This window comes from Genypterus blacodes, unplaced genomic scaffold (genome assembly GCF_046128005.1).
Source record: "Genypterus blacodes isolate CSIRO-AG114 ecotype Tasmania unplaced genomic scaffold, CSIRO-AGI_Gbla_v1 ptg000058l_1, whole genome shotgun sequence".
NCBI lineage: Eukaryota > Metazoa > Chordata > Actinopteri > Ophidiiformes > Ophidiidae > Genypterus > Genypterus blacodes.
Window position 1 is genome coordinate 258,313 of NW_027466870.1, and position 27,757 is coordinate 286,069.

A 27,757-nucleotide genomic window follows, 5' to 3' on the forward strand; every position below is an offset into this window, starting at 1 on the left:
TGTCTGTTCCTCAGGGGCAAGATCAGACATGAGCTTCTATAGGGAGGAGTGGAACAACCACCCTTTTCCGGGGTGACGGCCCGGGTAAGAAGCGGACAGGATCGTGAGGAAATCTGTCTACCACTATCTAAAAAAACAAGCCCCGCGTTCTCCGGTATTTACCTAAGTTTTGTCTCATGGTTTACCCTCACCTCCCCACCTCCTCACTCATTCTCTACTCACTCGTCCCTCGCCCCCCCCCCCCCCCCCCCCGTCGCACATTTCTGGGCTGTTCTGGTTGAGGAGGAATGAGTAAACAACAAGGCTACCAAAGAAAAAGGGACACGGTGTCACCGGAGGCACTGTTCCACACAGGCCATTGTGGCCGTGCACTGATCAACACATAGACACGTTATTTACTCTGGGAAAATAAAGGACATATTTTATTGCAGGGAGAGTAAATCACAAGGCTCCACTCCAATACGACAGGGAAGGAACGGCTGCTTCAGACATAAACCTCATTATTGGTTCAAAGCTATGGGCTATGCATAGTTCCTTGTAAAATTCGAATGGTTAAGCCCTTCAGACTTTAATGAACCATATCACAATGGAGCAATGCAAGATGTTGTTCAAAATGTTCTGCAAACAGGCCTTCATGGTTTCCTGTTCAGCTTCTGTCTGCATTTGGCGACAGCGTGACATCTGTGTTTTCTGCATCGTGTAAACCAAAGTAACAAGGCGTGTCGCTTTGCTGTGTCATTGTTGATACAGAGGAATCGCAAAGAAGTATATAAAACTGCGGCAGGCCAGCCGGCCGGTCGGTCGCCGGGTCTTAACCGAGCCGCGGCTGCGCTCGGCGCCACACTAATGCAGTTGTTAAGCGACGCGGAACAGAGGAAGCAGTGTTTGTAACCTGGCAGGCCCGAACCAGGGGAGCTCATCTGCTGCTCCTAAGAGCGGCCCTGCCAAGCAGAGATAAGACCTGAATTCCAACTGCTCTGATGGTAATCCGTCTCCTCCTGCAGCCCGTAGCCGCACAGCCGTACAGCTTCTAATCCTCCCTCTCTCTCTCTCTCGTTCTCTCTCTCTCTGTGTGTCTCATTAATACATATTCAAATGAGCATCTCTGCGGAAGCCATTTTATCCTTCCATAACAGCACGCACGCACGCACGCGCGCACGCAGGCACGCACGCGCACACACACACACACACACACACACACACACACACACACACACACACACACACACACACACACACACACACACACAGCTGTTTACATTACTATTAACGATTTTTTGTCTGTACTGCGATAAAAGCAGTGAAAGAAATGCGGCGACGTACAAAAGATGTTTGCATGGGAGAAACGATCGCGTTCCTTTGTTCGGGGAACACACAGGCGCCTCGCCGCTCACAGTAAACGTGTGTGAGGGGAAGTGTGGCAGGTGAGGAAACGAGTGCAGAGATTGCGTACTGCAATTATGAGACGACAAAATGGAGCAATTATGTGCTTTGGTAAAATTACCTTGAATTCACATCATCAAAGTCATTTCCTGTGCGTAAACAAACATCGATTTTTGACATTTTATTGCCTTAATTTGAGTGTGATGCAGGCCTCTGTCTGCCAGGCCGCTACTGTGGTGGTGATGTCTCTGAAATCTGCTGGAAGAAACCTCACACTGACACACACACCCCAGACACACACACACACACTCAGCCAGCCACATCACACCATGGGTCCACAGAGGCGGTAAATTGTATTTGAGTGTCTGGATAATGACAACTGTCTGCCTGCCTGCCTGATTAATGGTGGCACACTGCAGGGGAAAATGGCTCAAAGAGCAAAAGAGATATTTACAGCACAATATGTCATTAGAAGCTGTTCTACAAAATAAAGTAAAGGCCACGATGCACCAAATAAACGCTCCTATTTCTACTTAACACGCTGCCACGTTCACCAGGGCTAAAACAAATATTTTCAAAGGCAAAACAGCTAGAAAAGTATTTATCTGCTCTTGCTGTGTGCTCGTCTGCTGCCTGGTGAGGAGGCAGAGAAAGGGAGGAACAGCTGGTGCCGATATCATAAAAACTGCTGCGGCGTCGCTGCCCGTGAGATAAGCTCAGCCGCCGCCAAACAAGAAGTCCAGCGAGCTCATTTTCTTCTTCATGTGACCTGGCCACCGATCTGTGTGTGTGTGTCTGTGTCCTATTCAAGGAAAAGCTTGTTTCTAATCTCAGATTTCATCAAACGCAGCGGCGCATCGCCATAATTAAAGACAATGAGGTTTATCAGACTGTGTGGAAATGTTTATGAAGCATGTGACTGTAACGGCTTAACCCCGCGTGCTGCTGGTCCAACCTGTGTTTCCCGATGTGCTGCATTGAGTCTGAATTGGTTTTGTAATCGCACCGCCGCCCCGAAGTTAAGAGACAAAATTCTTTTCCTGCTTTCCAAAACAAGGACAGCTCCAGGTAGCGATCCTCCCCCGCCTCCTGTCCCATCCTGTTAAACTCACTCACCCCTCTGACTGCGTGTAAGGCCGAGGCCGAGGGCCCGGACGGCAGCCGGGCAGGCCGGGGCCCAGGGCTTTCCCCTCCTACGTGTTGCCGGCTTGGCTGCTTTTCCAAGGCCGGGCCAGGAAACAAAGCCGCCCTCCTCCCCTCTCGCTTACCCAACACGCCCACACACACACACACACCTCGGATGACCTCGACACCTCTGATATATTTCTATCATCTCTTAGCTTGTTCTCTCCCTCCATCTTTTAAACTCTACCCCTCCCCTGTTCTTCCCCTTCATCTGCCATCTCCTTTCTCTGCCCTCTCAGCCTCTCTTTGTGTGTGTTCACCCCAACCTTTTGCTTTCCCACAGAAAATCTGCGACGGGGTGAGATTCCATTTCACCCCGCCGCTTGTTTTCCCTGACGCTAATCTGCATGTAAATCAACGGTATTATTCTAACTGTAATCCTGCTGCTCTCTACTGTACGGCGTAACACCGAGAGAGGCCACAAGCTGTTACTGCTGCGGTGGATTAACGGGACAACCTTTAACACCTCACCCGCTCCAGAAACGCCGCCCTGCCAGTGTACAGGTCATACGGACGGGAGCGAGAGAACAAGCAGTAAACATCTAAAGGCCGGGCGTTAAGGCATATACGGTGGCGTTGTTGGTACCGTAGTGAAGGCAGAAGCACACGGAGACGTTAACACAATGTGACTTTGTGTGTGTGTTCCTGGCTGAAACAACCCCCCACCGCAGCCTGTGGGGTCAGCTGTTGACCTTGTTAATACAGTCAACATGGCCTGCGCCCACATGCACATATATGTAAGTGTGTGTGTGCGTGTGTGTGTGTCTGACATGTCTGCTCAGCTGCGGCTTGAACTGCGCTGCTCCCTCTGCTTGCTCCTTTGACCTCATTATTTTTAGCTGATGTGCCAAACTTACCGGCAGAGGCGAGCAGTCGGATGTTTTACTCCCGCGTACGTTTGTGTAAGTAGTTAATTGTACTGTGTGTTCTGTCGACACAACGCAAACCAAATCTGTGTGTCCTCCTGCGCCGAGTCAGTAAACCAGCTTATGTGTTTACAAAGCTTTGATCGAGGAGCCAATCTGACACAAAGTAACAGGCGTTTTATTAGCATGCAGGCCGGGGTAGAGACTTGTTGCGGTCGGCAAAACCCTGCAGTCACATGGCGTCTGACCAAAATAAGTAGAGTTCCAACACTTTGAAGACCCAAAGTGCTGTGAAAAGGCTTCAGTGTAACGACATCATCGATAAGCCAAAAGCTACAAGAGATTCAAAAGCTCCGCCGATGCAAAACAGATTCTTCCTCCGTTTCCCACAGCAATCTGTTAGATGTGCCGGGGCGGCGCTGCTAGTTTAGTTTTCCCTCAGACGCAAACTGTGTGGCAATTTTAATCAGAAATCCTGCTGTTTGGGGAAAATGAGCTGAGAATGAAGACGGAGAAGGAGATATGGTGCACTCTCATTGTAGTCGCATATTTGCAGCTGCGAGGGGAATTTTCCAGAACGGGAGTAAACAAATGTCAAGGAAACAACCGTGTCAGCCTCGTCTGGCCTGCAAAAAAGCCCAGTCTGGCCCGTCCCTGACCGAACCACTCCGGGCCCGGGCCGAGCGACCTGACAGGCGCCTCTCTTCATGTCCTGCCAAGTCGGAGCAGAGCAAGCCAGGGGTGACGGGCTGCTAACAAGATCCTTGGAATTTTCCAGTGTTTTCATATGTGCTGGAAAAAGAAAAGGATGCCGCGTCAAGTGCCCTGGCATGTTACGCAATGACAGAGCGCCATCAAAAGGAGCAGCTCTGCCTGTTAGCGTGGAGAGTTACCAGAATCGGAGGGATTGAACAGTGCCGTGTGTGCAGACTAATCCATCTGGAAAGTTTCCCCCTCTTGTGCACCGGCCACACAAAATAGGGTTAAACATTTGCGTCGGAGCCAAGAGGAAGTCACTCGCAAGAGGGATGCCGAGGAGATGAGCTGGCGTTCACAGCGGCTGAACCTGCTGCGTGAAGCAACAGCTCGAACGGGAGACAAAGGAACGAAGCCTGATAAAGCCGTGAAGGGCGGGGATTAAGTTATCGTATGAGGCGCTACATGCAAAAACACTTACACTAGTATCTGTATCTGTGTGTGTGTGTGTGTGTGTGTGTGTGTGTGTGTGTGTGTGTGTGGGTGTGTGTGTGTGTGTGCCTGCTTGTGCGTGTGTGGGTACAAGTGCATAATCTGCACGTTTGCCCTTCTGTGTGACTAACTGCCTGCATGTGTGAGGCCGATGTCCTCAGTGACGCAAGATGACGTCTCACTAATGCAGAGATTACAACACCGCTCGCTTGCCACACATTGTTTGCATTGGGAGATTCATCCCCGTGTTTATAACAATGACGTGCGAGGACGTGCGAGGATGATCTGGTGAGCCAGTGGTGGAGAAATGGCGGAAAGTTCGGAGAAAGTGCCAAGCTGCTGATCATTTTACAGTGGAAATGGATCATAATGTTGAGAACAGCTTAGACAGTGTTGTACTTCAGCGAGAAGTGGAGTCACTGTTGTGTGAAGCGGCATGATTACGCCATAGAGCAGGGACTGGAGTTCTTGAAATGAAAATAAAAGTACTCTGTGAGACAAAAAAAATAGTTAAAGGCTTATCTAAGAAAAAAAAAAGAAAGATCAAACTTATTTGCAGAATCAAACGATGCATGGAAAGTTCCATCACACGGCTTCTTGGCTCATTACCTTAAATAACCTTTCCTTTCTTTGTCATGCGCGTGACACACACCCACACCCACACACTCACACCTGTGGTCAGGGAGGCAGGATCGTGCGGTGACTCAGGATGGGGGGGGGGGGGGGGGGGGGGAGGTGGGGGGGGTGGGGGGGGGGGGGGGGTGGGCTCAGTTGCCAGTAAGTCGATGTCTTGCGTCTTAGCTGAGTGTCAAATGTTAAGTTGAGGGGAAATGTTTGTTGTTCTTATTTATTTGGCGGCGGGCGTGTGATGTGCGTACTTCTCATCCTGGCACTAAGCGGCCTGCAGCTCGGTTAACCCCCTGCACACATTAACAACCGATATTGAAGGTGTCTCATGCTTTTTGGGTTGTGTGTGGCTGTGCGTTAACGCCCAAATCAGTGGGGATTAAAGAACACAAATGCTATTGTCACTGCGCTACAGCGACATAAAGAGAAATGTGTGACGCCCTGCAAAGAAGTCAAAAGAGAACCATCGGCAGCATTCACCACACTTCACTTTAACGTTAGCGGTTCTTGCAGGAGTATCCCGCCCCCCCACCCGTCGTCTACTCATTCCTCCCGCCGCTCATCAGTCTCCCCATCATGCGCTCATTCAACCTCTCCACCATTGCTCATCCTCTTCCCGTAAGCTGCAAACCCAAGGCTTGCTGCAAGTTTGATGTAATACCAGGAAACTGGCGACACGCAGCCCACCAAGAGGCTTCCCACCCCCCTGACCCTTAAAGGGACAGTAGACTTTAAAACATAAGACATATATATCTATAATTAAGGTGGTATGACTGAATGTAGTTATATTAATTGTAGGGAGATTAGCTCAAATGGACCCCGACGCACCGGCAAGCTAACCGCTTTGTCTAACAGAAATAAAAAACGGCGCCAAAAGCTCTCCATCATAAATATAATAAACTTCAATTTGTGCTGTGTAAGGATATTCTCTCATCAAATAATTCAGTTTTTGTTCCCTTTTGCTTTTTGTTCATTGCGGTCTGACGAGCAGCCAAACAAACGCCCTCATATTTTGCAAAGTCAAACGTTTCTGCTGCAACACCGAGATGAGCCGGTCGTCTTTGATCACGCCACGAGTGGGAAATGAGCCTCGGCCAGATAGGGGCGATGAAGTCATCTGATTAGAACGGCGTCAGATTCCATTGTGGAACGGTGCATCGGGGCGACAAAGCAAAAAGAAAAAGGTCCCGGTTGCTTTGCAAGAAGAACAACAACAACTGCGCTGAAAAACAGAGAAGAGTGCTTTTGGGCCGTGCTAAGGTATCAGGTTCTAGCACTTACTGGAAGGAAGCAAAGAGTGAGGCAGACAATCATTTGTCATATTTCCTGGCTGGGAATTGGAGTCTGAAAGTCAGGGCCAGCGCCAGTGGGCACAGCGTTGGCATGAGCAGTAGAATGTTCTATCTGCCTGTAGACAAGGTTCTGAGATACAGGGCTGGAAGTTTGAAGTGGAACTATTGACTTTTCAAAATAATAAACCCGTAAATTGGAAAAATGCAAAGAATACCCCACAAGAACTTAAAGGATCCTTCACTACCTGAAGACACCAAAAGGCCCAAAAGGCAACTTTCAATACTGAGCCGAGAGTCTGAGAGAATGTGTGTGTGTGTGTGTCTGTTCTGCCGAGCTGTCTGACATGTCGGTTCAGCTGCGACTTGAACAGCACAGCTCTCTTTGTTGCTCCTTTGACCTCATCAGAGACTCTTCAGCCGATCTGCCAAACGAGGACACGGGTAGTCAGATTTTCAACTCAGTTTAACTCTGAGTTTATGCATTTTAAAACAGCTTTGATCCAGGAGCCAATCTGACCAAAACAATCCATGCCATTCTATTAGCATGCCGGCCAAGGTAAGATTCTTGTTGTGGTCTGCAAAACCCTGCAGGCGCATGGCAGCCAACCAAAATAACTAAGTTCCAACACGTCGAAGGCCCCTGGTACTTTGAAACATCTCGAGTGTGTTCCCTTCCTTGATAAGCCAAAAGCTACAACAGTTTCAAAAGCTCCAGCACTTTCCCACAGAAATGTGATGGATGTGTGGGGCAGCAGTGGGAGTTGAGTTTTCCCTTCAGACCCGCATGACAAAGACTTGACAACTGTGTGGCAACTTAATCAGGAATCATGCTGAGGAAATGGGTTTCACACACTTTTTTGAGTTTTTTACGTGTATGTGCTTAACTGACATTCTACTAAAATATGAGATTGAGTCAGAGGACAGCTGAAGGTCCGACTGACCAGCTGGCTGAAGACAGCATTCAACCCTGAGCCCCGAGTCGTAAGCTTGGGTTATTGCCGAAAACACATTTGTGGCTGGCTTTCCAAAAACAATGATTAATCCTGCAGGAACACAAAACTTAAGAGACAGAACTATTTTAATTGTCAATCTCAACTAAAAATTACGACTGCACTGTGGACGCCAGAGCCATAAAGCTTTTGTTTGTGTCCTTCAAACAACGCAATACAGACACTGATGTGTGCGACTTGCTTAAAAATAGAACAAAAATTTGCACAGCTTGGACTTGTCATTTAGAGATGTTTAATTTAGGTTTAATGAAGAAGTCCGGTTTAGACGATGACGCCACAAAGACAACGCAGGCCTTTATCAGACGGAAGTGTTTTTGAAATTCATTCAAGGAAGCAAAAGTTGAAAACAGCCATACCTACAAAACAATACAACTCTTAGTGTGTAGTTCTCCTTATCAGGGGACAACAGATAAGGTTGATAAACACACACACACACACACACACACACACAGACGCAGCTTCCTTGTCGAACACGTTTCAAGCACCAACAACACAGCTGACATACTTAACAAACAACAATTACAGCAACAGGGAGCACTTCAGTCAAACAACGTGCAGCTTCAGTTCACTATCTAAGAAGAAAAAGACACAAACTGTACCCGTACCTTGGGAAGAGGTCGTCCCAGTTGTGAATACCATTTAGTCCAGAATTGCATGAGAGACATGGGTCCAAATGCTGCAGTGTGGGGGGAAACACACACAGACATACGCTCCTATTTCACCTTGATTCCCTGAATGAGACGGCTCCTTCCATGTGTCCTCTCACCGCTCCGCTCTGGCTCAACACGCACATCTGCCTCTACCCCCAGGTATGCTCTTGGCCATTGAGCTTACACATACATTCTATCTTTCCCTTCTATCTCTCTCCCTCTATCTGTCTCTCACACACACACACAAATGGGCAACTCTAAAAACGCACTCCCCACTGTGCCAGGGCAGTCAGGTATTTGCATAGAGGGCTTTACTCATAGTGATTGTGGACTACTTCCTCAGTTCTCAATAAGGTTGCTGGAGCGCGAGAGCGAGAGAGCAGCGGAGGGGAGGGGAGCGGTGGGGAGAAGAGGGAGGGAGGAGGGGAGGAGCTTTCAGGAAATGATGCTTTTGTTGGTAAGTGACTAGAGTTACTGGCAGTCAGGCCCATTTTACTGTACATGGTGTAACTCAACCGCATTTGTAGTGTAAACAGTATTGCGCTCTGGACCCGGCTGCTCCTCACACCCTGCTGCTTACCGCTACGTTTAATGGGCCTGGGCCACTATTTAATGATTATTATATTTAGAGACTGACTCCTGTCTTATTTAATTCTCCTGCCCTTTGTCTTTCTATTTGTCTGCGCCCGGCTCACTTTCGCAAGCTCGCTGTTCTCGAGCTGAATGCCGATTCGTGGAATTGATCGGCTGCTCCGCGCCGGTGAGCCGAGAGGTGTAAAAGCTAATGGCAGGGACGGGTAATAAGACGGTTAATTAGCTAATGCCAGAGGAGTCAATTATGAGAATGCAGAGGCAGATCCCCGCAGATTTGACTTGTTACTTAGCGTGTCAGAAACCCTCCCCTGTTAAGTTCAATCGGTCATGTTGGAATTAATCTTGCATGGGAACTTGGACAATAGAATTTACAGTTTCCCTTCGGTCCCCTAACAGATGCAGAGAGGTTAGAAATGCTTTCAGAGGTCACATCAAGTGCAGGCTTCAAATACACTTATTCAGCATGTCTCAGCCTTCAGAGGGGACGTCTGTCTGCACACAATCACACACAAATGCCTCATTATAAATGATCATTCCTGCTTACTGGAACTATGGGTGAGATAGTTTTAAAAAAAATCATTCTGGGAATCTGATGGCAAATAGCTTATTTCAACAACTCTTAAGACGGCTATGTCGTAACATCAGCTTTTCTAACAGGGGAGCAGTTGTTAACCGTTTAGGAGCCACTCACAAATGAGGAAATTGTGCTGTTTAAAAATGGTTTATCTCATTTTGTGCTTCAGGAAGAGGGGGTCCATTTGCACCCGGCTGCCAGGAATACATGATATCAAGCCCAGGATGGTGAGGTAGGCTGCTGTAATGTCCATCTCTGCTGGACTGAGGGGGGAGACAGACTCTCAGAGACGGAGTGGCGCCTGTCCATGGTGTCATCTTAGTAGGAGTGGGAATCCTCTGTTAGTGTGTGTCCGCGTGTGTGTAAGAGTGTCTGTGCGTGTGTGTGTGTGTGTTATGTGGGACGTACAAGGCCATCAGGAAAGAGATGAATCATTGAACACATATACACACAAACACACCTTGTTATTGCATCACAACGTAAAGAGGGAAGGATCCATGTGTGAGTTCATTCAACACACATGCACACACACACACACACACACACACACACACACACACACACACACACACACATTCACACACATCATGGACAAGTCCCTTTCACGCACTCATTGTTCCTATGCACACATGCAGCACCGGTGACATAAGATGCGTTATGTAGCTGCAGGCGTGTGAGTGAACGTTTAAGACTGAGCCGACCAAAAACTAAAGGAAGTAACAACAAAGTGCATCTGCTCCAACAGAAAGCAATGCAAATTTGAACAACACCTCAAATCAACACTTTACTTCCTCATAGAAATGAGGTCATCCAAGTGACAATCTGTATCAACATCTGACAAGGAAGTAACCGAGAAAATAAACAAGTTTATGGTAAATCGCTGATCAAAAAATTGGCTGACCTAAAAAAAAAATCAAGAAAAACAGGAAAATCTTATTAACCGTCCAAACTTTACTCTTCTGAAAATTCCCCTTTTAATAAATCCACTTCCTCCAAAGTAAGATTGATGTCAAAGCTGTCTGAGCAGATCTAAAGGTATTATTGCAAGCACTCAGGCCCGGCCCTGGCATTTTGGGGGCCCAAAGCAGACTGTGTGCCCCCCTGCCTCAACCTGGTCATAAGAAAATGGCATGACAGGCATTTAAATGTATATTTTAATATGAATTTATCAGGTATTATTTTCTTAACATAGCACATACACAGCAAAAATAACTAAATAAATAAAATAAATGTTTTTACAATTATGTTCCCAAACTAATTAATCTATGACAAAATATATATATTATACACTTTTTATAAGAGAGGCATGCATGTTGTTTGCATTGTTTATGTCACAATATCATAACCTGGTTGCCACATTTGTTGGTTGCTGATTACTGCAGAAACACAGACAATCTTAGAATGAATTCCAGTATAGAATCATGCCTTCATTTGAAAGAAAAATCAAGACTGAGAAGTTGCGCTTGTAAGTAATTCAGAGGGTTTTTATTTCCAACACTGTCTTAATGTGTTTCTAAACTATCCTACGACCTATGACTAATCTACCATGGTCCCACTGATCACCATGGGGCCCCATTCCAGATAAAATTATTAACTTTTTATAAGAATTTGCTGTAAAACAGTAATTGGTTCTTTAGAAAACATGGGATTCACTCGAATTATTAAGAAGCATTTAAAGTCCTGCGGGTTTGGACAGAGTTTGTTTGTGTAATGGCGAGCAGGCCACAGGGTCTGTAACACTGCAGAGGCTCAGAGATCCAAGCATGCATCACTAGGATCATTGGAACTTAGGCAAAGCGCCCTTTCAATAATCAAGTATTTGTGTAAAGGAACTGTAAAGCACTCTAGGCAAATGACCCCTGAACACATTTTTATGGAGGTGGTTGAAAGAACGCTGCACGTTGAGACTCCAGACAAACAGAAGACAAACCGCTCCCCAAATAAAGTAGTGGAATGGTGCCTATTCCGAGAAATGGATTTCTGAGTAACCGTGACAAAGGGCTACGATGTTGCTACATTTAGCATATTTATTACAATGAAAAGTCAGATAGTTTAAAAACAAAGTCCCACAGCCATTTGAGGCCATGTTTGAATTGAGAAAATGTTAGCAAATTTATTTAATTTAAATTCTTTAATCTTACCAGAATTTTCTGGAAGTTCTTTTGGTTGAACCAAACTCTTGTACTCTGCATCGTGGCTCCTTGCTGACAGTGACGGTGGTCACTTCTTTGGCATGGTGCATTCAAGAGCCGAAGACAAACTGGATTGAACAATAACTCACCAGGTTCATATTATACCTCAATGTATAATGTAGTAATGTGACATCGTTGCTGCAACTTTAGTAAGTTTTGATGACCTCATTGCTGCAACTCTGTCTGTGTATCTGACATCACTGTTGGAAAGGCATTGTCATTTTTGGTGTCTCTTGAAATTGGAACGGTTTTTTACTTCCTTTGTGATGTCATTATGGGGGGTTGCTAGGGTGATCCCACAAAAAAAATGTTTTAGTAACGCAAATCTCATGGTGATCTTCTATCACTGCCATCCTATGCAAATGTACCTGAACTCATTTTCTGTCAAGATTGGAGTCAATAGTAGAAATGATCGAACAGACAAACGATCCAGTTATAGTCGTAGGCTCTACTCTGGGTTTGCCACTGTGCAAGGCACTAACTGGTGTGTGAGAGCTGTAGGATGTTTGCAATAGCTCCCGACAGTCAGCACAGTTTAGAAGCAAAGTCTGTTTACTCCAATAAAGTGCAAACCTAAACTTAAATGTAAGACACAGAGAACATAATCCAGGTAATGTGTGTAATGCATGCATGTTTGTGAGGGTGTTTGTGAGGGCGTGTGTGTGTGTGTAAGTGCTGTTCACTCTTTGAGGTTAGCCACTGTGGTTAGTGAATGAGCTCAGTTTTTTTCTCTTCCAGTAAGTCGTGTTTTCACTCTGAATTTTCTGCATGAAGTTGCTGATACGGCAGTCCGACAAATCAACAAATCTAGCTGTGTGCAAGTGAGCACGTGTGTGTGCAGGTGTGCAAGTGATTATGTATGTCTCGACACACACTGTTCAAAATTCTAACCGACAACTTCATGAACAACTTCGTCCTTTCGGCTCCTTTCAAAGGACAAAGTCAAGTGTCAGCAGGGACTGGTAGGCGTTTGTCCTGGTTACTCCTTAAAAGAGACATCAGGGCTCATTTTCATAACCACAGAAGAAGCCATTACTTAAACACTACGACCATCACAGTAAACATGATGCAGCAGTTTTGGGGGAAAAGGGACCTATGTGCGGTCTAAAACGTTATTTCTTATCACCCAAAGGGGTTCAGTTCATAATGATAAGACTCTTCTAGTTTTCTTCTAGTTTCATGACATTTTGATGCGTAAAAGTCACCGGCTTATGCGATACATTTTTTAAAGCATATGAAATAAGTGTTAAAAGATTTTGAGCTACGTTTCCGTACAATATAAATGTGTTATTATTTGTTATCATACTGTCATTGTTTGATAATCTAAGGTGAGTTTCGGGGTCTCAAAGCAGAGTCTATTGATTCTAAATCAAACAAACTTTCGGCCGTTCCCTCTCAAGTCAGCAGCAGCGTGAAGGTAAACATCCTGCCCACATGCTATTACAGGGTTTCTATCAACCTGAGGATATTCAACAGGAGCTGTGCTGGCCTGATAAACAAACCGATGCAGTATGCGGCGGCATGCAAACCATGCCGCATTTCACTAATCACGCAGCAGTAACCGAAACAGGAACATGGCTGAAGTAAACACGGCAGTCACCTGACAGCTAGCACATCAGCGATTCCGGCCAGGCACCCATGCCTACGTGTCTCGTGTACTGTCATGTGTCCACAATGAAAAGAAAACAAGGGAGTCTGCTTTCGGATTGTGAATAGATAAGTGAAGACGTGGGCAGGGTTGGTATGCCGTGGCGGTGGGGTGAAAGCTGGAGGATGGAAAAAGGGGGCCGAGTCTGTGGCAGAGGATTAGTCACCATGACCCTGTGACTTACATTTTCTCTGCATGCCTCGTGTGGCAGGCAGCGTCCGCAAGAGAACAGCTGAGAAAGCACAACACAAGCACAGACATTCCACGTCTCCGCTGCCAGGAAAGCAAACTTGCTTGCTTGTAAACGCGACAATGATGAAGGTGAAATCGCACCAAACTACAAACTTATGCACTTTTCTACACGGACAAGTAGACATACATGCCCGCACAAAGCATGTTTAGGAACACGCAGATGGGGAAATGAGGGGAATCCCACATGAATCACCTCAGCTATGACACGTGTGATCAAATCACTTTTTGTTATACAAGAAAAACGATGAGTCATTCTTGTCTTTGTGATTTTGTTCTCTAAATTTCCGCTAAGTTTAGTTTCAAATTGAAGTGAATCTTGCAGGTGGTTTTGTGGTTGTACCTGTAGTTCCCATTAAACTAATGCTAATCATATCTTCTCACTGACTTCATTCATAAAATTACATGACACTACATTCATCACTATGATACAAGTTTTATCATGAAAAATGATGAATGTTGTGTTAGCCATCGAGGAAGGAGAACTGATGAGGGCCTTTATTGTGAAGGCGCTCAAGTTGTATTAGTTGAGATTATTATATCTGGACAGAGGTCAGTGGTTGGTGTGAATTTACATGGTGTCTTTACTCAGTGCATCAGTTTTGCATGGCTGAAGGGGTGAGGCAAAGATCTGCAGAGGCTTATTGCAATTTAGCTAAACCTCAAACCTCCAGCCTAAGCCTTGCGGTATACATTTAATCTTACTAACTAGCCCTGCCCACACAGTCAAATCATGACCGTCCACCTCGTAACCCATGACTGCCTTTCCTTAGAACTCATCTTTGCATGCTTGGGTTTTAATACGGTGACGGAGAGGCGTTCATCAGCTCAACACAAAAGGGCTTCATAATCAAAAATTCACTGATCCGTATCATTAGAACTGAGTCCTCTCCGTACTACAAGCTAAACGCAATGCTGATAATTAGGGACGCGTCTCTGAAGGCAACTGTAATCCAGCTATAAAGTGATGAATAAACTGCACTTTCCACTTTACTTTGAACTGCACACATAAGCAAGTCCCCTCGCCAAATGAGCGCACTCGTCTCGAAGCGTTTGTAGAGTAATGGTACACACTGTGCACTAACAAAACAAGGCACTAAGACTAAGGCATGTGAAATTACAGCAGTTTGGCATTAATGACACACCTAGGCTGGACCGAGGCAGGTACTGTAGCACCGTCTAGACAAAACTAAGCTTTAATCAGGCAGCGCTATGGCACATTAAGCAGAGCTGATTACACACGGGAAGACGAGATGAAAGGAGCGGGTGGGAGGCATGGTCCTCCCTTCTGATAGGTGAGGGAGGGAGCGGGCGAGAGAGAGAGAGAGAGCGAGAGGGGATGGGGGATGTGTGTGTATGTAAGAAAAAGCCAAAGCACAATAACTCATATCCGTGTCAGAACAAACCTGGGAGAAGTCTCCATTCCGAGGGAGATTGAGGCTGGAAAAGTCCACATCAGAGAATCCCGAATACATGTCCATGTGCACATCTGGACTGGTGGTAGTGGTGCTGTTCAAGTGGTATTGCCTGGAGGAGAGTGAAGACGGGATGTTTATTTAATAACTGTCACGGATTAGGGCTTTTTTTCATACTTTGATATGGTTCAGCCTTTCAGAACTGCAGGGAACAATGTCAGCAACAAGGAACCTTCTCAGGGACTCTGGGCCCCTCTTTGTTAGACGTTCGGAATGAAGTCTCTCCTAATTTAGTTCAGAAATTACCTTCGTACCCTTGGAGCTGTCACAACTAAAACCTTCTATACAAAGACGGAACCTTTCAGGGGTTGTCTACAAACTTTGTTAACATTCAAAGTCAATGTGAAAGATTGATCACTGTATCGCTCTGTCCAGGGATTTAGAGCTCAAAGCCAAGAAACCAAGCAGCAACTTCTGCCATCAAAGACACAAGAAGGATAAAAGAACCAGATGCCTAGGGCACAGAAAACATTTAAAACCAATAGTGAAATAGGAAACTCTTACCCTTTTTTAAGCTCTACCTGTTCTCCTTCGATACTAACCATTCTGCTTTCACCGGCTGTCAATACTCAAGTCCATGTATCTGGTATCCACAGCCTTTATTTTCAGTTTCCTTCTGAGTAACAACTATCATAATGCAACAGAGCCTACGGTTGCAAAGGTGATCTCGCATGAAAAATGAAAGCAAAACTTAACCGGCGTGCCCGACATCAGAACAGAACAGTCCCACGTTTCTCCCGTCCAATCACGTGCTGCAGCTCAGGCTCAGCGGGATTGAGCTCGGCCAAAGCTATTCAAAGGATTTGGCTCGGTGTCCTCAGCCACAGGTTAGAGACTGGGGAGATTGATTCCAGATCAAAAGGCATCAATGGAATCAAAGGGCCGACCTAAGCCAGTGTGCCGAAGCCCAAACACGCTTCCTGACATTTTGTGTTGACAGATTTGACAACAGTAAGAATTCCACCTAAGATGTCTAAGAAGCTGACGAAAGAAGAAGCCACAATTCGATTTGATTCTACAGTAGTTCTTTTTTTCTCTTGCAAGTAAGTCCTTTTTCAATATCACTGCAAAGCCTCTCCCAACATGCTGTTCAGGTTATGAGCCTATGAGCCAAACGCTCATACCTACAGGCAATGTAAAGTTTCACATCGTTCAATTCCGCCTGCTTTTCTGAGGTATGTAGGTGGGAGCCAGAGTAACATTAACTCCACTCCAGCCAGCTTCTTTGGAATCAAACCGGCAATTGCCTTGTGTGTCATCCTCCCGCAATTCTCGGTAAACGCAGCGAAATTATTATAACCATAAACGTTAATAGCACAAAGGTCATGTGATAAGTGATATTGTCGCGCACTCTGTTCAACTCTATGAAAAATCAGAGCACGGCGAGTTGTGAGGATCCTCCACACTGGAAATCCCCCCCTGTGTCCCTTTAGCAAACACTGATATGACAGTGATGTTACGACAGCAGAAATCTTGGCATCAGCTGCTTTCCAAAAACACAAAGCTGCTTAAGGGCTTTAAGCCAGTGGAGCTGATTGGCTTAGAGTGTGTGTCGTGTGTAGCCTCCTTCTACTACTCACACTTGCGCCTGCGTCGTCATATCAACATTATTATTGTGCCGCAAAAGCGTATCAGTCACTTTTATGTGCTTCCCCGAGTGTGTGTACGGTGTTATTATTAGCAATGCTTAAGTGATGTTTATCAGTGTATGTTTCATGACTTACTTCCTGATGCCTTATTTGTTGACAGATCTATATAAAGGGAGTTTAAGCATAAACCCTCAGGGGAAAGACCAAGATTCAAAACAAGCTGTTCTCTTGCCCCTTGAGGGGAAATTCCAATATGTGATGTTGCTTTTATGTATTCTATTATTAATTGTATTGTATTTGATTAAGCTGTGAGGGAGGTTCATGTATATAGAAGCATTTTGGTCATTTATGTGTAGGCATGTTGGAATTTAGATGTAACCATGCTTACTTGTTAGTTGTATTAAGTTAGAGTGTGTGGGTAAGAAGCAAACAAAATCCACACCAAAACTCATCTCTTCCAGCGGATTTCGACAGAAGATTTTAAAGGAAGCAGCCCATTGTAATTTACAATCTACATATACTAGTATGAAATCTGACACTGTATCACGCCACTTCGATGGAAACAGGAGATCAAACAGTGACTCACAGCGCTACAATAATGTCTCACTCCCTTTTATTGGGCGAAAAATAATCACGAGATTTTTCCTCACTTCCTATCAGTGGCACACAATCAAATTATCTTGAGTCATAAAATTGGCAAACCCTCCAGTCTCCCGGCATTGTAAATGTTGTAAATGTTCCTGTGAAAACACGCGTATGTTTCTTTAAAATGGTTCAAATCACAAGACAAAGCAAAACAATACATCCGCCGTCAAAGTTAGCAGTGAATTAAATTAAAAGATTTCTGATTCTGCCTCTACAGAACTGCTTTAGAAAAGTAGTTTAGTGAAGGAATGTTATATTGATTATGGTGGATTGAACAGGCGATAGTGTTTGGTGTCTGTGTCCTGCAGATCGCTGTTATGATGCGGCGCAATAGATCTGTTCCTGTTCCGTTTCACAAGAGGAGTTTCTGCTATTTGTAGGTGAGCGAGCGAGGCAGGCGCTGCGTCTGTGTGTGCAAACACAACACCGGCCCATTCACATTTCCTCCTCGCTGCTGTCATGTGATCCACTTACTCCTCTGCTCGTTCAGAATGGCCGTGTTAGCAGGCAACCGAAAGCTTTCCAGTTCAATCAATTATATCCTAACTTTCTGTGCAACACAATCGCACTGGGCAGCAGCAGCAAGCGCAGCCAGAAGTGAAGCTCTGCTGAGGAGAGACGCCTGAAAACAGAATCCAATATGAAAGGCACACAAAGACTGAGTGTCACAACTACAACTGAACTGAGAACAAACGCTACAGAGTTTCCAACAAATGGAGCTCTAACAACTCAAACTTGTGGATATAAAGTTATAAATTGACATAATGGTCCTGATTGTCATATGAAGAAGATGTTTGCCAGTATCACAAGACCGTGTTCTTGATAGATGTGTGGTGTTCAGTGTCGTTTTACCAAAATAAGAATCTCTAGTCTTGATTCTTGATCAAACATAGTCGTAAAATGAGCGGATGTGAGATAAAGGTTAAGCTTGATGTCATAAAACTCCACTTTGACTGAACTTGAAATCCACAGATCTCTCACTGACGTTATCGTTTGCCTCCAATTTCAAAGAACAGACAAGCAAGAACAAACCGAGAGAAAAACAGGTACATGAACACACAGAGCTGTGATTGATATCCACTATAATCATTTTAATGTTATTTTAAGAAAACTTGAGTACAAGTTTTGCTGAAACTCAGACGTTCTAGTCAAATTTATGTTTGTGTAGTTTAGTGCAATTTAGCTTTTATTTGACTACATTTTACATAAAACTAGTTTATGATAATAGAGGAGGGTGTCACAATATCATCAGTTAGAGCTCAGCCCAGAGCAAACACACTCTGTAAACTCATGTACAACGTGCTCAGGATTTAGTAACTGCTCGACACGTTCAGACACTCTGCTGGCTCCCGGTCACACTGCAGCATTACACAATTACAGACAAACATGTTACAAAATCGCAAAAGCTTGTTTAGCACTCGTTTCGTGCTATCTTGTGCTCACACCCTTGCACTCTGTGATTATCTCGCTCCTTTCCTTTGAGACGAGAAGAGCGGCCGTGTCATGTCACCGCAAATCAACAAAACCGCTGAATGGCACAAACACCTGCACACACACGCGGCTCTCGTGGGAGCCAAGGCGCCACACATGGTGTACCTAACGTTCAGCAGCGTGGGGCGCTGAACAGGGGAACCAGATGTTGAGATTAATTCTCTTGGAAAGGCTGATGCCAGGCCACCTGCTACAGGAAATGAAGGAGCTCTGATAATGGAGTCTAACCGCCACCCACACATTCTGAGGCCACTAATGTGTGGAGGCAGTCGGCCTGTTGGGTTACATTCTGTCCGTGTACACGCCGGGACCGATGCTATGATTTTCTAGCCCTGGCAGCTTCACTTGTCTTCAAACTGGATGCCATCTTGCCCGCTTGAACACCAACCATATAATTTGTTCGGGAACATTCTCTGCCAGTCCAGCAGTCATCATGTCTGGCGTAGAAGCCACTGTGCAGCCACTACACACCTACTGAAACTGTGGCTGTGCTACGCATCACAATATAACACAAACCCTTAAACATAGTTGTGATGTTCCTGATGTTAAGTGTGTGAGTGTGCAGAAACTTACTGGTTTCCAGATTGCATAGGGCAGTGTATGTTGTATCCCGTCTGCTGAGGGAAGGATCCCCAGGTACCAGAGGAGGCAAAGATTGAACTCTAAAACACACAAGAAATGAAGACATGCAATAGTTTAAGAAAATGTAATATGACTGCGAGTATCATAAATGCAAGAGCCTTCTTCTAATGTTGGACTGAGGGCAATGATCACCCGGTGTATGTTTCAGCAAGATTAACACTAAAAAATGACATTTTCTATGAATACACGTCACTAAATCCACTCAATATCACCACATGTACATGGAATTCAGGTTAACATCCACCCACATCGTTGCTGCACGATGTTTCACTGTAAAATAAACCAGAATTTCACACATTTAATCAGTTGGAAATAAATAAAAAGTAGCTGTGTGCAGCACTCGATACCACAACTACGAAAGCACTTCCTCCACAGTGTGTGTATATAGATCTGGAAATGACTGTCCTGCTGTAGAGGTGTCACACATCAACCTATGAAAAAGTACATGAGGTGGTATGCGTGTGTGTGTGTGTGTTTGGTTACAACTGGCGAGTGATGGCAGTTGCGCTATGACAAACATGCACAAAGCACAAACTGTGGTGAAATGTCGTCATACTAAAAAGGCCCCTGATGCAGACGATAGTGAGAGACTTGCGAGGGAATATAGATGGTCGTTGCAGGTTTTGTGAACAAATTGTGCGACAAACCAACCGATGGCGTGTCCGTGATGCGTTTCTGCCTGCAAAGAATTTTCCCGGCTGGTCGTGGCATGTTTCACCAGGCGATCTGACCCTTATCGAATTTGATATTGAACACCGACCGTAACTCGACACCCGTAAAAATGTGAAGGGAAATGAACTTATAAGGTGTGACTTTCTCTCTGTTACGCACCACAAGTGTGAACCGCCACTGACAGACGATGTTGTTTTGCAGTTATTACATATAGAGAAACAACATCATCCCTACATACCTCCATGTTAGGGGAGGCCGCAGTGAACAAGTTGGTGTCCAGCTGAGGGCCTTCTGGATGCAGGTAGTTCTCCCCGTCCATGGCCAGCGCTGAGGGTAGGGTGGGCATCAGATCCCAGCGTCGCACATGACCACCAGCTGACTTGGGCTGCACACACTCCGACTGCCTGGTTGTGTCCGCGTGAGTACGTCTAACAGGGGCAAAAGCTCTCCATGACCTGGGGAGGGGGAGGGAAAGAGCAAAGCCATATCAGAACAGCTCCAGATAAGACGGGCATTGGTAAAAACAAAGCAAAATCTCATAGGAGGAATGTGTAAACACCAGGAGATATGGTTATGCTACACGTCTGAGGCTCGTGTGCCTGGCCTGAATCAGTACAAGTTCAAGCGAAAAATACCACGAAAGTCATGTCACAATTGTTGCTAAAACTGGGAGAGGGTGAAGCTGTTGAAATGCCACTTATGCAATGCCTCCTTTCATGCATGAAGTAAACATCCAGAGAGAGAGCTGTTACATCAGCCTGGGCTACAAAGCAAATTATTATTATTGCACAATAAAAATGGTTCACACTGACAGGGATGTTTTCAACCTAACAAGGCTGCAGATTGTGTTTACTGAACACAACCATTTCTGCTGACTTTGACCTCTTGGCATTCCAGTCACACTTGTCACCAGGCAGACTGTGAACCCGGCTCTTATTTATAATGCATAGAGTGAATTTAATATTTATTGATTGACAGGCCTCATTAGCTGGATGACATCTGACATCAGTGAAGGTTCCGCACGCATCAGATAACTCATTACACTCACAGCAGGGGGCGTACAAACAGTCAACAGCCTGGGCTGGAGAACAGGGATAAGCGCTATATGATGATTTATAATGGGAGAAGCAATATTTGACATTAGAATATCTAATTGGTGTCACGGGGGGTTCAATTTAGTCTTTGTGGCTGTAGACTAGACGATTGTTTCATTTTGAAAACGTGTTCATAACAGATTGAAGTCCAAAGCGTCAGCCTCTATTTATCACTCTTATTATTATGTGCAAATACCCAGTGGCAGCAGATTTTAACAACATGGGGACCATGAATCAAGCTGGATACCTTTGGTTGACGTGAACTGCTGACACGCTCGTGTTCCACCTTATTATTCATTTGCTCCATCATACAGCAGAAGTGGTGGAAATCAGCAGTTACACCTACTGATTAATGGAATTTAGGGAAGAGTGACATGCAGTCACAAGACCTTTTGTATTTGCAAACTCTGCAGTACAATACATACAAACGCACAGCAACGTCGCAGCACAACGAGTCTCTTGGTGTTCTAATGACTTTTCCTAATGACTTTTCCTCAAGACTTAAAAATAATTTTACAGCATTATGAGCCTTGACCTCTTTGTAACTGAAAGTGAAACTCTCAGGTTTGGGCAAGAAGTGTGGCGCAACGGTTATCAGATACCACGTTCAAAACCAGCGCAGACGTTTACACTGAGAAAATAACTCCTAGCCCAAGATGAAAACAAATAATGTTCATCTTGAAGGTCAGTAGATAACAAATGCCTGACTCATTGAGGATCAGTTAGCACCTCCAGTCTGTCTCTCTCCATTCACACTCATGTAAACACTCAGGCGCGTGCCAAGAACCTCCCTCCTGGTAACACATAACTGGGAAATTCATATCATACATAAAAGTAGCATGAGCGTGACTTGCATGAGTGCATTTATTTATGTGTTGTAGTCACGGCACATTAAAGCTTAAGAAACACTCACAAATCTCCCTGAGCCCTCCCCAGGTTTGACTGGCGAATAAATCCAACCTCACAGCTCCGCACAATGCATGTCTGTGTAAAGTCAGTCACACTACCTCACCCCAAACTAATCAAACTGATGCGTTCCTTCCCCGCTCCCTTCCTTCATTCTTTCCTCCATTTCACCCCCAAACTGGAACATAGGGCCAGTCGTGTTCGCTAGCGACAAACCTGAGGCAATAAATCCTAATAAGAGTTCATGAGGGTTCTAAATAAGAGGGGCCTTTGTGTGTTCCAGTACGTGCACGTGAAAGTGAGAGCGGGACAGAGACCTGACCAATATGCTCGCATTTCTCATTTTACTCGAGAGCAGTGAATATGATGCTGTTTGAACGGGTCGACTCGTTTCGTGTGGGTGTTGTGTTGCAGTGAACCGTCCCGGGTACTTTCTAGGCAGGAGATCCTTTAGGAAATATACGGGAAGCCAGAAAAATAGATATTGTCTGAATACGTGCGGTGAAACTGCAGCCGCCGATGACTGGATGAGGGCTAGAAAAGCAAGGTCCAGCAGCCGAGGGGGGTGAATGGAGGCCTTGTGAGGCTCCTTAGGTAAGAGCCCAGGAGCTCATCTTTAGTCAAAGCTCAACAAGGCTAAATGAGCCCATGGTAGTCTGGGAATACACTTATTGCCCTTTCAGGCTGAAGCGCTGATGTAGGTTAGATGTCCATTCGTGGTCGATCTGATCCGAGTCCACGTGCGTTATCTGACCTGAACACAACTGTCCTTCTCAAAGACATGGCAAATTTGTTCAACATGACTGACATTTAAATGACATTTATACATTATACAACAGCTGGATCAAGAGCAGTAATAAACAGTATATATATAGAGGGAGTGTGACCCAAAAGAAGAATCATTATTTGGTAGTTAATCCACGGTGTCAAAGGATTGACTGAAGGGCGATAGAAATTAGCACAAATCAAACTATGCTTACTCTGACTAACAAACATTGATTATGTGATTGTTCATTGATTTATTCATGCATATAAACATCTTAATCAGAGTATGCTGCCTCTGCGTGCAGAGCGGTGGAGCTGGAGAGTTTACAATCCTGTCTAACAGGCATCTCTTAAATTGGCTTTGGAAAGGAGGCTTCCACCTCCGGGGTGTTGGGTGAAGCATACTGTGGCCTTCAGCCTTGAGGAGCTCAAGCGGTGAAAGGTTGACAGAATCGCCTGCAAGGGGTGTGTACATGTGTGCATAGAGTGTGGGTTATCTGCCGTTAAATTCCCGAGGAATTTTGGCAGTGTGACAAATGACTATAGTCTTGGTCCTTATATTAGCTCCAGCGGACACACACTCGCTCTTCATGCAAACTGAAACAACGCAGCCACATCTTCTTCTTCCCAAATCCTAGGATTAGATGTTTCTTTTTTTAAGCTCAATACCTTTACTCCACCTTCTTCAGGCAAAGCCTTATCTACCCTGAAGTCATGTCAACCAACAGAAACGTGACAGCGCCTGTCTCTTAGCAACAAAAACCTGTCTGTCTTCCAGTCCCCTCTTCCCCAACACCCTCCTCCCCAAGCCCTCCAGCAAAGTCTCTCGGGATAATCAATACTGATCATTAGAAGAGTGGTCCCAGATGTCCCCTTCCAGTAAGGCCGCTCATTACTGGAAAGCAGCAAAAACTCTCTGCCAGTCCTCACCTCCGCAGAGACAAAGAGGTAATGATGAAGAAAACCCATCACTGGGGAGAAGAAGTCCAGAACAGGTTTTACGAAAAGGGAAACTGAAACGTGCATAGTTTGGTGGCAAGAGCGAATCACAAGGGAGTTCATTAAGAGAAAGAGATCACATACAAAATGCTTAGTGGAGAGCAGCAATTAACACTCAAAATGGAGAGAGAGAGAGAGAGGGGGGGGGAGAGGCTGACTGACTTTTGCAATCTGTTAATTACTTTGGAGGTTACTGCTGGGTTCCGTGCACTCCCCCTGTCCTCCCTCTCTCTCTCCCTATCTATCTCTCTCTCTGGGTGGCCTGATGCAAAATCTAACTGTAGGAAGTTCAGGCCATTTCACGCGATTGTAAAATCTTCATGGAAAAAGTCAGACAGACCAAAACACTGAAGACCAAGATGTTAAAAAACATGTGTAGACTGATGTGCGATTGATTTGGGGATTGAGGGGGGCCTGGAGACTTTGTTGTGTTTAAGAAAAGAGCGTTTCCTGTGTAGTGGCCACATTCTAGGCCGGCTTGTTCCCATTGGCTGTGTGACTCACTGTGCCCGTTTGCCAGCCAGGCAGGCAGAGGTGAACAAGCAACATGGCCCTGACACTTCAGAAAAAAGAGATGTGTGTGTTGTTTCTCACAGTCTACATGTGCTTGCAAACACATTGGGTGTGTGTGTGTGTGTGTGTGTGTGTGTGTGTGTGTGTGTGTGTGGGGGGCTGGGGGGGGGGGGGGGGGGGGGGGGGGGGGCGGGGTGTTGTGGATGACTGTATGGTGGCCTTAGAGACGGAGCACATGGGGATCATCCAGGAAAGTGTGACTTCCTTAAGCCACTAAGTCATGGTGTTAAGGCTCACGAGGAGGACAACCACGCTGCTGTGCATGTGTGCTGCCACACAAACACACAAATACACATTTACAAGTACTTTTGAATCCATAAGCAGTACAATGGCATCAGGTACGCAGTTCGCTTTATCTTTTAATTTGCAAAAACAAACACACACTGTAGGCATGAAGGTGATGTCGTACGTAGAAATATTTTCTATTCTTTAGCAAGGGCAGTGTTAAATAAAGAAAGAAAGGTCAGGGCTAAACACTAACAATTTTGTAATTCAACACAGGAGCAAAATAATTGTCACGCTTTCCTTTGTGCTTCCACAATGACTTAATTTCCTTGTTGGCAGCAGATGGAGGGGTAAAGACTCGTCTGTTCTGTTCCACAGCAGACATAAATCAGGGGTATTATGTTCATTCTTTGAACCTCGTCCCTTTATCCTGTTTGAAATCATGGCCTCGCCACACCTTGCATGCATTCCTCCACTGGCGGTCACACACATTTACTCACTGCTCTCTCTGTGGGCCCGGCACCAAATCCTTCTTAAGGCACAGAGGAAATGCAACACGTAGCTCTCCTTCGGCTTCATTAAGCACCTTGACAGAGTCGGTACCTTGTGGCCTAGATGGAAAGGCTCAGGAAAGCAAAACCAGCAGGAGACATGATGTGTGGAGCTGCACCGTATGCGGCACACGTCCAAATGCGGTCGGGACTCGCTCCCATTTTCTCAAGTCGTGCCAATCTGTTGATGCCCTGTGTTCAACACTAACAGCAGCCATCCAACCCTATGCCCAACAGTCACTCATCACTAATCAGAGCCTATCAACATCCCCAGTAATCAGATTAGAAGTGATCAGGTCCGTGCTGCCATAGCCAAGAGCAGTGAGGGGGCTCTTAGTTGGTTATGATTGCTGAGACCAACTGGATTCATTAGCTGCTGTGATGAAATATTCATAAAAGGAACAAGTTACTTCCCAGGGAAACACAGGGCCTCTGTCATTCAAAACAGCATGCATTATTAATCAGCACCTTTTTTGACACAATAGGCCTGTTTGCCTCCGTGCACATGCGCACACACACGTGCACGCAATCAACACCCTTAAGCACATTCATGGAAAGCCAGACATTACCTACCTATCTATTCCTGCTCCTCTTTCAACAAACAAATTTCATTTCACGCTGTAGAGATTTCCATAAAGGACCCGTGTCAAACCCTGTGGGACAACTGACAGGAAGTAGTGATCAGATGCCTATGTAACCTGAATCTGCTGCCTTAAAAAAAGTTGGGAAAGGGAAATAAATTGGGAATAGAGAAGCCGTTGTTATTGCATTTCGCCGTAACTAATATGCATCAACACGCTAAACAAACAGGCTAGTCATTGAAATGATTTGCACCGACTGAAAGACCAGGTTCAAACAATTACTTCTACGCAGCTCGTCATTGTTCTTACACCCTCGCCAGCCTGGTCTGAGTGGCCATTCAGCAGCATATTCCCACGATGATAAATATCATTGTGCCAACGGACACCAGCTGAACGAGACGTTAAGGTGATTTATCTTTTAAGGAGGCATTTGATGGAGCTCTCGTGGCTCGCTGGATCTGTTTGTTACACGGAGAAAAGCAAGGTGTGAGCGGGGGAGGTTCTGGAGTGGCAGAACTCGGCTGGGAGGAATGATGAAAAGTTGCACCTGTATCGTAACCTCGAGAAAGCTGGAGCATTCTTCCCGTCTAAACTATGTGATGTTCTCGTGATGCGAAATGGGAAAACAAAGTCTGGCGTGCATCCTTGCCCTGCAGCCATGTCTGTTTGCATCTCTCTGTGGCTCCAAAGAATGTGAACCTGTTACACAAGGTGAGGGCAGAGAGTTGGGTGATGGGTGAAAACAAGCAGAGCAGCAGTGGAACAGAGGCGGAGGGCGCCGAGCAGAGGATCGCAAACAATCGTTTACGCTGGCTTGATGACACCCATCTTGGAGTCAACTCATCTACTCCTCCAGCCGCAACAACCACCCACCCAAAATAGATCAAAGGCCGACTACATCAAAGAGACAATCCACTTAGCTGGCTGTTTGGCCCGTTCCTCTGTCATCTTATTTCCTCTGAACAGAGGGATGATGACATGCCCTGGCTATGTGCGTCTCTCTGTTTTCCACACGCGTCTATGCAAACTATTGACTGAATCCAAAAAAGCTGGACGTGGCTGATTCTTGTGAAATTTGGTTTTAGTTGCGTCACATTAAGTGCACCAGTGACGTCGGGTGACGGGGAGTTTGTTTTCCCCGATTGCCGCATGTAGAGAGCCTGTGTACAGGCAGGCAGTGGCTTAGTGGGTAGAGCCTCGCCTAAGAACCAGAGGGTTGCACGTTCGAGTCCCTGCCGAGGTGCCCCTGCGCAAGGCACCGCACCCCCAGTTGCTCCCCCCTCTGTAATGGGTGGTAATGTAATGTAAGTCGCTTTGGATAAAAGCAACTGCTAAATGATCGTAATGTAATGTAATGTGTACTTATTTCATGAAGGACAGTATACTGTATGTGTGTGATTCTACTTGCCACGTTTGACAAAGTTTGCATACTAAATCACATTAATGGGACAGAAATATTACTACTGCAGCTAAATATAAAGTCAACTTGGGACATATGTTTGATTATACTCTGTTCTGTTCTGGCACTGGATCAAAACTAACAATCACATCACTGTAAATACAATAATAAATGACAGAGAACTATCTTCTCTGATCTTTCCAGAAATACACCTCTCAACTATTCCCAACATTCAGCCACTCAAATTCTCTCTCTCTGTCCGTCCCTGGCCACATTCTATTCTTTCTCTATGTCCCTCTTTCTTCTCACCCAGCATTTGCCGTCTGCCTCTCAACAGCCGCTCGCCTGGTGTGTCATGTGGATTCTGCTGCTGATTTAAGAACGCTGGCTTGCTGCCTCCTGCCTCGCCCTTTGACCCCTCTCAGCCATGATTATTCAGTCTTCATACCAGGCAAACGCCGTCAGCATAGGACAAAAGTGAAGGAAACAAAGATCTGGGCCGATGAACCGGCCGGCGTGACGTAGAGTGAGTAGGTTTTTAAAAGAGGCGCTACAAGATTACTCATCGTTTGACCTCACTGCCAGAAAGTGGTCCATATATAAATACAGCTGCAATTAAATTGTCAAAACCTAGTGATGCACACAGGAGCCATATTTAGGATACACCTGCAGCAGCCGATTAGGAAGTAGAG

At 45.5% G+C, this 27,757-nt stretch overlaps 1 protein-coding gene across 4 annotated transcripts in view; it reads right to left on the minus strand.

Moving 5' to 3' along the window:
- The window catches only part of sbno2b (strawberry notch homolog 2b), a 51,689-nt gene that overhangs the window by 18,923 nt on the left and 5,009 nt on the right, over positions 1–27,757 (minus strand). For 2 of the 4 annotated variants that reach the window (XM_076153405.1, XM_076153404.1), the window contains exons 2-4: positions 20,211–20,427; positions 19,232–19,320; positions 14,865–14,985 (exon numbers count right to left, since the gene is read on the minus strand). In XM_076153405.1, coding sequence (XP_076009520.1) covers positions 14,865–14,985; positions 19,232–19,320; positions 20,211–20,318 — 318 coding nt within the window. In that variant the 5' untranslated portion in view covers positions 20,319–20,427. Of the gene's footprint in view, positions 1–8,156; positions 8,549–14,864; positions 14,986–15,437; positions 15,527–19,231; positions 19,321–20,210; positions 20,428–27,757 lie in introns of those variants that run through there. The other 2 variants (XM_076153406.1, XM_076153407.1) reach the window with 2 other exon arrangements.